The sequence below is a fragment of the Sceloporus undulatus genome, chromosome 1 (genome assembly GCF_019175285.1).
Source record: "Sceloporus undulatus isolate JIND9_A2432 ecotype Alabama chromosome 1, SceUnd_v1.1, whole genome shotgun sequence".
In the NCBI taxonomy this organism is placed as follows: Eukaryota; Metazoa; Chordata; class Lepidosauria; order Squamata; family Phrynosomatidae; genus Sceloporus; species Sceloporus undulatus.
Window position 1 is genome coordinate 89,650,315 of NC_056522.1, and position 11,801 is coordinate 89,662,115.

Consider the following 11,801-nt stretch of genomic DNA (forward strand, 5'->3'; position numbering starts at 1 on the left):
TTATTATTATTATTATTATTATTATTATTATTATTATTATTATTATTATTACTGTGTGTGTCAAAAGCAGCAAAGAGTTAAGCATCCTTTCCTGGCTACCAATTAATATTTTCCCTGCAAGTCACCATACTAACACCACCCTTTTGTTGTTGAGAAGCAGTAGCTGCCTGTGCTTGCCAGCAATGTTGTTTCATCTTCAGAATAGGATAGAGTTCAGTTGCTGAGTTGCTCTGCCTATCCTAGTGACTCAAAGCCTTGGAAGGACATTGCATAAGAAAGCTGTCAATCAGTGGTCCTCCCTGCTCCTCCCAGGCAAGGCCACAAAAGTGTCTTTGAATTCTATAAAGAGCAGGAGGTTCCTCTCTGTGCAACAACATTGGCAGCTGATGCTGTCACAGTGGCATTTTGGCTTGTCTAAGCAAAGAGAAGATGCAGTGAACAAGCAAAGAAAAACAAAGCAAAGCCTAGCTTGTATCACTGGTCAGCCAGGCCTAGCACAGTTGCATCTTCTTTAGCAGATGTGTACCTTTCGGTTTTATGACTACAATAAATGGGGAAAGTTGTTTACTCTATCTGTCCACTCCAATGAGCTTTATTTATAATTGAGGGGAAACATTATTTCAGAAATCCTTATTTCCCTTAAATACTAAGTTAAAAAAAACACCATAAGTTACAAGTTGAAATGTGTAAGAGTGTGCCAAAATTCAAAAGTGATGAAAAACAGAAGTTTTGTAGCCAGCAAGTGTGTCCTACATATAAACGGAGACTTGATAGTTAATGCAAGACCAAGGAAGGATGAAAGCTAGATGGGTCAAGCTGGTTAGTTGTACCTGACAGCAACAATGATGATCAAAGAAAGCCCAGCCTTCTCACCAAACAGCTGTTTTGTATTGTCTTATTTTAAGACTACAGATGCTTAAGTTAGCTGAAGCTGAAGCCCTGGGAGTAGGCACTGCATAGATATCTCTTAGCAGCTTTCTACACTATGAATCCATTTCATCCTCTAGTGATGCCAAAAACAATAACTGGTGATGACACAAGTATTTCATAAAGGGTCAAAGACACTAATAAAAGATGGTGTTTTTATAAACACCATTAATGTTTCAGAGCAAAGTTTGATTGTCTCTAAAGATATCAATCATAATGGTAAATTACTACTTTTACAAGTACTACAAGTACTTGTGAGTAGTTCTTTCTGACTCTTTATAACAAGAAACAGGAAATTACATCAGATTCAGAGGCCAGTCTTCTGACCTAGAACTCTCTGGGGGCTACATAGCATGCCAAAAATGCTGCAAGCCAACACAGGTCATATCAGAAGTGGCTGGAATTCTACAAAATGGGCATATTTTGTGGTTTATTTATTTTTATGTTAAACAGTGCAATGTGAGGGAGATGAAACCTTCCAGGAGGTTGTCAGAAAAAGGCAATCCAGGGGAAGCCTGGTGAGGACTTGAGAGCCATAAAATAACCAGATGGGGCCTCATGCATTCCCAGGGCTGCACTTTGCTCATCTCTGCTTTGTATCCAGTAAGCAGATGTCCAGCCTCTTTTTGAGAATAACTTGAGAAGGAGACCCTACCACTTCTCTAGGCAACTGGTTCCACTGCCAAACTGTCAAGAAGTTCCTTCTAATGCTAAAATTAATTCTACCCTCTGAAGAGGCAGAGAACAAGCCTGCACCCTGCTCTTTGTTGGCAATCCTTGAGGTATTTAAAGAGTGCAGTGATGCCACCTCTCAGTCTTCTCTTCACAGAGCTGAACATGTTCAGCTTCTCCAACCTGTCTTCATATGTTTAGTTCTTTTTACCTCTTTTAGCATCCTCATTGCTCTTCATTGAACTCACAGCAACTTGTCTATATCCTTCTTAAAATTATGCTCCCAGAACTGAACACAGTACTCACTCAAGGTCAAAGTATATGCACATAAAACAGAATGATATCTTTTTGAACACACATGGCAATGGCAACAGCAGCAGCAGAGGAGGCTGAGCAGAACCACACAGGCAACAGCTTTGGGATCACAATGTTCCCATAATGCTCCTCCCTCTCCTGCGATAGCTACACACACCTCTCCATCAGTTTCCTATCTGTCACAGTTTCTCCTGAATGGTGACTTCAGCCTCTCCACATGAGCCACTCAATGCTGAGAAATTCCTTTTTCTGAAATTTAGTTGTGGCTGTGTGGGGTTTTTTAGCCATTTCCATTTGTATGTGTGTTGAAACTCACTGTACTGTAGAACTGCTTTTAAGCAGGTCAGCTACATTTACATCTTTGTTGTGGATAAAGGTTACAGAATTTGGGGACATTTTAATCTAGAGAAAAGGTGAATAAAGCAAGACATGCATAAATTTGTTGTCCATGACTTTGACTAATCCCATGTTAAAGTTGTATGGATTCATGCCTCATGTGGTAGTGAATTCTGTAATTTTAACTAGAACTTTGAGAAGAACTTCCTTTGCCAGTGAAGAAGGCAAAAATCAGGCACAATGTGTTCGTAGAACCACCATTCACACGCTAATTATCAGTCCCACAGCTCTGTGCTGAAGTAGCTGCACTTTCCAGGCTAATTGCAAAGGCAGCCCCACATACAATGCATTGCAGCTGTCCAAAGTGAAGGTTAATATGGCATATTTAACCAGAGCAAGGCTCTCTCCATAGAAATAGGGTGGCAGCCAGCATAACAGGTGAAGCTGATAAAAGGTGCCCAGAAGCACAGAGGCATGTGTGAGTCCCCTAACAAAGATAAGCACCCTCACACTCAATCTGAACCTTCAGCAGAAACACCAAATATCTAGGCAGACAAATCATACATTAACAATGCCTCTGTATTGTCTGAAATGAGATCCAAATTAGTGGCCCGTGTCCAGCCCACTGGCACTTCCAACAGGGACTAGGTTGCATTCACATCATTTCACCTCTATGAGAAGAAGATTTGGGTATCATTCACATATTCGTGACATTTCACTCCAGATCTTGAGATGACCTCACTTGAAAGCTCCATGCTTAAAAACTTATTAGTGCCCCTGACACCAAGTTCAAGACATTGTCTAGATGTTTATCTTGGCAGAAATACTGGATGTACACCTTTCCTAGTATTAATAAGCTACAATTTCTATCTTTCCTCACCACTGGTTGTGCAGGCTAGGGTTGACTGGGGTTGCAACAACAAAATCAGAAGGCCACAGAGTCTATAGTATGCATAGAAATAAATATCTGGAAATGTTTGGTTTATTAATGAAAAAGTTTTTTCCCCAAGTGTAGGGAAATCCCAACAAAGAGAATCCTGGCTGAAATAAGATGATTTATTGTAGGATGCCTTCAAAATTCAACACATGGGATTTTGTGCGCAAAAACTGGAATTCTTCTGCACTGAAAAACTGTTTTTCTGTGCAAAAATAAGTTTCCAGCACAGAAATCCCAAGTTTTTGCCAACCTTTCCCCCTTTTGTTTACACAGAGTAAGTCCTGATCTATGAAAATGCCTTGCAATTGTTCAGTTTTGAAGGTGTTTTTACCAGCAAAGAGAAGATTGTATGAGTTATCCTTTCCTGCCACTGAGAAAGAATAAAGATTACATCCCTAATCTTCAGTACCAAAAGCCTCAGAGATCCAGGAAAATCAACAGAGTTATATTCAGCCATCTCTCTTCTGGTGAAGATTATTAAAGGCAGTACTCATGCCAGAACTAGGCTTGAGGTCTGACTGAGATATATTGAGAAATATGCATCTTCCCTCAGCGAGAAACATATGTTTCTGCTCTAAAGATACCAGTTCTCAGTAATCTGTGCTACTCTCAAAAATAGGTCCACAGCTAAGGCATAACCTATGGATTAGCAGAGGTATGAAACCATTGTTTGGGGTCCAAATCGCAATGCTTTTTACAGTAATTATAGTAATTGATATAAAATCATTATGGAGACATATGAAGGTATCCATATGATTGGATCACTTGTCTTTGTGTTATATTAAGCAGCTTCAAGAGATACTTGCTGCTATAAATATTTCTGTTTTACAGAAACAAAAGATGGCTTTTGTAGCCTATGTGCAAGAAGTTGTCAGCGAAATGGTTACCCGGTCAGCGTAAGACCAGCTTCCTCTGTGTGCACATAGGAAAAATGCTCTTCCTAAATTCATAAACAGGAAGTACCCAGCCCCAGGAGATCTAACAGTGAACTAGCTGAAAAGCAAGCTAACATCTGACCCAAGATAATGCCTTCATTGACTGCCAAATACAACAAACAGTAGGATTCTACAGATTGATAAATATTTGCCTATAGGAGAGAGGAAACAGATTTTAGTTCCATCATCCCAACATAAAAAAGCACCCTGCCAAATAAAAACATCCTGACAACAAGTACCAAGAAATCTAAGCAGAATTTCTATCTAGTTTTACTTTTGATATCTACAGAGATGCTTTGCATGTTGCTACAACAAAAACATGAATCCCCCCCCCCCCCCCATCTCAAAAAAAAAAATACATAGCACACTCATTCCTAACTAGCCAAAGTACCAGGTCAACATGGTTTGAACTAGAAGCAGCTCGCTTACTCTGTCCTTCAGACTACATGTCTTCAAACCTATTGCTAGTTAGTGGCTTAATATTGGTACCACAGATCTCAAACAAAGGGACACATTAATATTAATTAATATGGTTATATAAACTATCCCAAGGTATACATCCATAGGGTTCCTTTAGTATGCGTGCTAAGTTTCAGACAGACAATATTTATTGTTCTTAATGTTTATTGTTTTTTATTATAGATAAATGCCATAAACCACCAAACTATAGTTAAAACATAATTAAGTAAGTAGTTAAAAGTAAGTAGTACCTTTAATAGTTACATATATTTAAAAACTTGCAAGGCCATAGACAATTCAACTCCACTGCCTATACAGCCATATTTTAACCATATTTCTAAAACAGTTTAGAATTTCATAATGACGTAGGGACCAGCACCAAGAATACCCTATTCCTGAATATGGCTACCTGATTTACGTCAAAATAGAACTGTATCCTTTCTAGGATTAATCCAATTATCTCAAGACATGTGGAGATATAAACAGCAGAAATCTTGATAAGAACATGCAAATTGTCCAGTGATCAAGGGAAATTCAAGCATGAGGAAAAGCAACTAGAGCACATCAGATTTGGGGCAGTAATTGATTACTGTGTATTTGCTCCTCTCCAAAAAATTGTACAATATCCATTTTTCTAAAGTCTTCAAAACTTCACATCTTTTGTTTGGAAAGCAAACTGAAAGCCAATCTTAATACTTATTGATTTTTAAAATCTTTTGTCTCCCTTCTTACTCAGCCACTGCATTTTATTCCATGGTCCAAAACACATTACAGAAATAATCCAGTTTGAGACCACATTAACTGCCCCAGCTAAGTGCTAGGGAATTCTAGGAATTGTAGTTTATTGTAGCCAGAGCTCTCTGATAGAGAAAGCGAAGGCCCATTACAGATGGGCATAAAGTACGGACTGGGTTTGTATTAGGGTTAGAAAGGGGCATCCCTTCCGGACGCCCCTAACTCTGATACGGACTGAGTCCGTACAAAATGGCGGCACCCATTCCACACGGGGCCATCTTTACGTAGTGGACGCGCTGCATCCACATGTCGTGCGGCACATATGATGCTGCGAGTGCACCATTGGCACCTGGCGGCGTCATATCCGCGCCGCAAAGAGAAGCGCCATTTTGGTGCTTCTTATTTGCAGCGCGGAGGATCCCAGCGGTTTGGATGCTGGGGCTCCTCCGTGCTGCAACCGGCAGCGGTGCGAGACCGCCCATTTTGAGCGGTCTGTAACACGCCTAAATGTCTCACAGAACTACAGTTCCCAGAATCCCCTAGCATTGAGCCAGAGCACTGCAGTATGCTTTGGACCTTTAAAACACTGAACACCTTTTCCTTTCATGGTCAGTTTTTAGTTCCCTAAAACACAGTTAGTAGTAGCACACCTCTACAGCCACAGGCTGATGCTTGTAGGTCTGCATGGACACCTAGGAAACCTCACAAAAGGGTCACATTGCACACCTCAGCCCCTAGCACCATTGGAAAAGGATGAGGACACCAGGTAAGTTGTGAATCCACTCATGCATTGGCTTTTGCTAGGCTGTTTCTAAGTACCCAATTCACTATTAAGACATCTATCCTCAAAATATATTGCCAACCCTCTGGGAATAACATTAAAAGGCTTCTTTAAGCCATCTCAATTCTATCCTTTCTCAAAAGCATGAACAACTTTTGGTTTGCTGGAATATCACAAGTTTGGGGAGCATTAATCCCACCCAGGACACACTCATTACAAAGGCATTTTTAAGTTATTGGTCTTATCATTTAGATAATGATTTAAAACATTCCTGGTAGATATACAGTGGTATGTCAAAAGAAATTTAGTAGGTGCTTGAGGAAGAGATTAACTTTATGATTAGCTCCATTTTGTAAGAAAATCCAGGCATACTTTGGTTGGACTGTTGAGAAAGCGGTCAAAGTCTACTTTGAATCATCTAGCAGTGTACATATAAGGGGGGAATGACTTGCAAAGAAAATGAGTTATAACAAGGATTTCTGTTCCCAGTTCGCCATGGTTCAGAAAAAGAAAACTTGTTCTTCTAGAAAACCTGTTTCTTTTTTGATTTAGCAAGCTCAACTCTTTCAGATGTCAGATTAATTGTTATCTATGCTGAATGAGAAGTTGCAATATTTTAGGATGAAATTCCCTGGAACAAAAGCGAAGCTGGAATATTAGACTGGCAACTGCAAGCGCACGAGATCAACTATGCCTCTTTGAGGCACATAACAGATTCCTGAGTTGCTTTTTGAACAAGAGATCAAAGCAAGTAGGAGTTTTTACCCTTCCTCCCAACTCCTCTGAAAGAAATCTGGGCTGTATCCACATTGGAGAAATAACCTGGTTTGGCACCGCTTTAACTGCCCTGGCTCAAGGTTATGGAATTCTGGGGGTTGGAGTTTATTGTGGGCCCAGAGCGGAGCAGAGCTCTGTCCTGGACCCCACAACATACTCCAACTCCCAAAATTCCATAGCAAAGAGACAGACAAAGAGTTAAAGTGGTGCCAAACTGGGTTATTTCTCCAGCGTGGATGCAGCCCTAGCTGGAAGCTGGATTTCTGATTATGCTGAACTTTGAGGGAGTAGGAACCCTCCTTCCTCAGACACATGCACACAGTCTTGCCCTCTCTTACCCTTTCCCTTCTGTTTCCAGAGGAAGGGTGCAAAGAACTGAAAGCACTTTGGACCTGAGCATGCAAGTGTGTGCATGAGAACGGAAATCATCCTCTGACACACGGTGGTCTGGGTTCGCTGCCTTATTCCTTGTCCTTTAGGTAGTGCAGATGGGAGCGGGCCTTGATTTCAAAGCTGACACCATAAAACAGTAAATACTGTACAAGATATTATACAAATATCTTTAACTGCCAGGTCTTGCTTCAGCATATGTTCAGTAACTAGCCTACATGGCACAACAAAACTGCCACTGAAGAAAGAAAACAAGTTTGATTTTTACTTGGCCACAATAAAGCTGTACTTCAAGCAAAAGAATCTGACACTTCTTTTAACTACTAGTCACGCCATTTCTAATCCATAGCAAAGCATTCCCAATGGCAATGTGTCGAATGGCTCTGGGACGTACTGTTCCAACAAAAGAACATCACTAGGTAGGTGAAGTGAGACTCCTCGACACATTCGCACATATTACTCAAGGTCTCATCAGAGCTAGCATGATGATGATATCAAAAAGGAAACAGGATGCCCAAGAGACTTCCACTTCCTGTTCTTCAGCATCTCTGCTACCAATCGGAAGCAGGACCAAGGCAGGCGCCACCAGCATGTCCCCTGGCAATGGAGGGGAGAAGTCCCTGGCACACAAGAAAATTTTGGGGTGCACTATCTGCCTGTTGCATGTTGGCTATGGGAAAAGCAGAGTGCCTCTGGAATTGTGTCTACTGTGTAAATTGCGCATTTACTCTGAGGCATGCAGGTGCATTATGCGTTCTGTCAAAATGAGGAAATTAATGTACAAAGTTACGACTCAGGGAACAACAACAGGCGCCACGGCTTGAATGGACAATATACATTTCTGGTATGGATTTAGACTCTGTGTGTATGTACTTTCTTTCATTATTCTAGGTGTTTGCCGATTTATTGTTAAATTAACAGAACATGTTTGTGAGCAGACACTTCCAAAGATCAGATATTGATTAGTAATTTGAACCATATGTTCTGCAAACAAAATACATCCCATCAATTCCCCTGTATGTTACTTAAGGAATTCTGAGCCCACTGTCTAGAGATAGCTAGAGCTCTAATAATTCCTGCCAGTGTCACTACTTGCTGTTTAGAATATCAGACCCAAAACAGAAGGGAGGTCTAAAAAAACGAACCAGCCAAGACCTCGACATGCATTTGTTGTTCCAGTTTATACTTTACAAGTCAATGAAGTTATAACTGAAAGTAAAACAGCAGCACAGAAAAGACAACTGGGAGGAAAACAGCTAAAGCACCACTCACAGATCTCTGCTTTCCATTGCAAGAGGAAGAAGGGTGAAGTTCCCCTGTGAACCCTGCACCGCCAGCCATATCCTAATAAACCCAGGCTTTTGAGAGAGGAAACAAGGGCTTGCGAATAACAAGGAGAAGCTGGGCGCCGACTTCACCATCTCCGCCACAAAACCCTGTCTCCGTACTTCAGAAAGGATCCCTGATTTGTTTCTTTTCTCTGTTTAAAAACCAAGCGCCCAGCCCCAGGAGGACTGCAAGGCGTGCCTTCTTCTTCTGCCTCTGGAGCAGCAGAGCTTCTCTTAAGGACTCCAGCCCTCCCTGGGAAGCTCCAAAGCAACCCCGAAGGAGAGAAAGAAGGCATTTCCTACCAAGAGGAGGAAGAGGAAGAGGGGAAGCCCAAGGCTGCTCCCAACTCTTGTTGCTGTGTGTGTCTTTAAAACAGTCCTTTCCTTCCTCCTGGCCAAAGAAATCTGTACCTAGCTGCTCTGCGCTGGAATACTTTGCCAGGGCTCTGGGCTACAAAGTCTCCCTGCCTCCCTCTGCTTGCTCCTCCAACTTGGGGGAAGGGAGGCTGCTGGCTGGCTGATCCCCCGTTTGCCTGGACTTACCACTGGCCTGCTCCGAAAGAGTGGAGACGGAGGTCTGGCCCATCTTTTCCCAGCGATCAGGGGGCTCTCGGGGTCCTTTGGGAAGAAGGTCTCCTCGCCCAGCAAAGCTCCCAAGGGCTCATCTCGCCTGTTGCTGCTGCTATTGCTCCTTTGCCTTGGCAGCCTCTCCCTCCCTCCCTCCCTCCCTGCAACTTCTGCCTCCTTTTCCGAGGGAGTTCTTCTTGTAAGCCCTCCTCCTCTCCTCTCGCAGCAGCAGCAGCAGCAGCCCAGCTCTCCTCTGGGGCTCTAGGAGTCCCTGCAAGTGCCTCTCCTTCCTTCCCCGCTGCCTGGCCACTGGAAGGGGCAAAGCCTGGCTCCGTCCTGGCGAGGGAAGCAGGGAGGGAGGGAGGGGCCAGGGCCAGCCCAGCCCCAGCCAGCAGCAGCACCAAAGAGCCCTGGGCTGGGAAAGGAAAGGAGCCTCAAGGGCTTCAGCCAGAGAGGGGGGGGGGGGGCTTAGCAGCAACATTTCAAGTCTGTTCTTTTTCAATGATGATGATGATGATGATGATTCTTATTATTATATTTTTGTATCCCACTCTTTTCCCAGAACTGTTCAAAAACAGAAAAAAGTACATTAAAAAGCAATTACATTATTACAGCATTAAAACTGATAGTTATTAAAAGAACAAAACACACTTTTAAAAAGATAAAGCTATACATAGAAAAAAAGACCTGTATCAAATGTTTAAAAATAGTCCAACATCCCAGCCGGTCCTTATAGTGATTCCCTAAACGCCTGTGTGAACAGGCAGAAGGCCCTCAAGGAGGGAGCCCTTCTCATCTCCTGGGCAGGGAGCTCCAGAGTCTGGGGGCAGCCACTGAGAAGGCCTTCAGCCGTGTTGGGAGGGAGAGAAGGGCCTCTCCAGAGGGTCTCAGAGTCCAGGCCAGTCCAGACAAGGAGAAACCGTCTGCCAAATAGTGTGGCCCTGAGCCATGTAGATGTGTTGTTGTGCTTTCAAGTCTTTCCCAACTTGCCATGGGTCTTTTCTACAGGTTTCTTCATGGTGTGTGTGTGTGTGTGTGTGTTTTTCCATGGCCATCCTCTGAGGCTGAGAGGGTCACCCAGTGGGGTTGTTGTTGTTGCTGTTGTTGTTATTAACATTTATTTCTAGAGCACTGTAAAGTTTGCACAGCACTTGACCTAGTAAGGGTCAAACAAAAGAAGCAAAGAAAGAAGAATAAAAACCTGCCATGCGGTATACAATCTAAAACAATATTACATGATTAAATATCTCTAAAATAATACCAATTAGTATACAATAAGAACAAAGGAAGCAGCAGATTTCTATGGCCCACTTTCATTTCCAAAGATGCTTCTCCCTATTTAGTTCTCCCAGCCTCAAAAGACTCACTTCTGTCTTCCCTCCTGGGGCCAGTTACAGGATAGGCAAGACAGCAATAGCAGCTTCATTCATATACCACTTCATACCACCTAAGCCATCTCTAAGCGGTTTACAATTGTAAGCTACTTGCCCCCAACAAGCTGGGTACTCATTTTAGGAACCCACAGAAGAAAGGATACAAGCCTGAGTTGAGCCTGAGTCTCTGGCTAGGACTGAACTTGCAACCTTGTGGTTTGTGAGTGAGTGGCTGCAATATACGCATTTAACCACTGTGCCACCAGGTCTCCTAGATCATACCTCTCTCTCTCTCTCTCTCTCTCTCTCACACACACACACACACACACACACACAGTTTGCTGCTAAACCTTCCCAGATCAATCCTATTCATTTTTATGCAGAAGTAAGTGCCACTGTTGGACTATGACTCTGGAGACCAGGGTTTGGTTCCCTCTCCGCTCACTAGGTGATCTTGAGCAAGTCACTCTCTCAACCTCAGGGGAAGGTAATGGCAAATCTCTGAACAAAATCTTGCCAAGAAAACCATGTGATAGGGTCACCATAAGACAGAAATGACTTGAAGACACACAGCAACAAGTGGAGATCAGGGTTGAATTATGCTCAGGGCTCAAGCATAAAAAAACCACTGGTTGACCTAGGGTCTTAGCCTTAGGGTCATCATAGGTCACAAATGACTTGGAGGCACACAACAACAACAATTGTCACTGGGGTCCCTGGGGCTTTTTACTCTTAAGCAAATGGGCACAGGATTGCTTTTTTCACATTTTATGGATTTTTTTATTGCTTGGACTCATACTTCATACACCATTTTTATTATCTGATGTTAATAAAAAACAACATCTGAAGGCGTGTGACAAAAGAGTAATAAATATTTTTTTATCATGGTGTGCCAAGTTTTTGTATGTCTGTTTTTTAGCTGCATAACAGATCTGTAGACAAAGTAAAACATTTCATTATATTGGGACAACGGTATGTAGCACAAAGGGCATGAGACATCATGCTTTCAAACATGGATGAACACTTGAACAGGAAAAGTGGGACTTGAACCTGAAGGCTGTGACATTCATACATACTGTTGGAAAATTCAGACAGGGCTCGGATACAAAAGATACCATAGGATTTCAAGTTCTTTTCCATTTACAACACTTCTTTATATACTGTACAAAGCTCTAAATGGTGTGCTCAGACAATAGATCCATCCTGTACATTTTGGAACCCATCTAGGCATATGAGAGCCTCCACATTGGCAATTAGTTCCACATACTG

General features: G+C 42.5%; 1 protein-coding gene across 4 annotated transcripts in view; it reads right to left on the minus strand.

The window, feature by feature from the left end:
* PHACTR2 (phosphatase and actin regulator 2) overlaps nucleotides 1-9,344 on the minus strand; it is a 67,499-nt gene extending 58,155 nt beyond the window's left edge. Inside the window, exon 1 of one of the 4 annotated variants that reach the window (XM_042469222.1) lies at nucleotides 9,136-9,344. In XM_042469222.1, the coding sequence (XP_042325156.1) occupies nucleotides 9,136-9,178 (43 nt within the window). In that variant the 5' untranslated portion in view covers nucleotides 9,179-9,344. The remainder of the gene's footprint in view (nucleotides 1-9,135) is intronic. The other 3 variants (XM_042469214.1, XM_042469233.1, XM_042469242.1) reach the window with 3 other exon arrangements.
* Nucleotides 9,345-11,801: the final 2,457 nt, after the last annotated feature.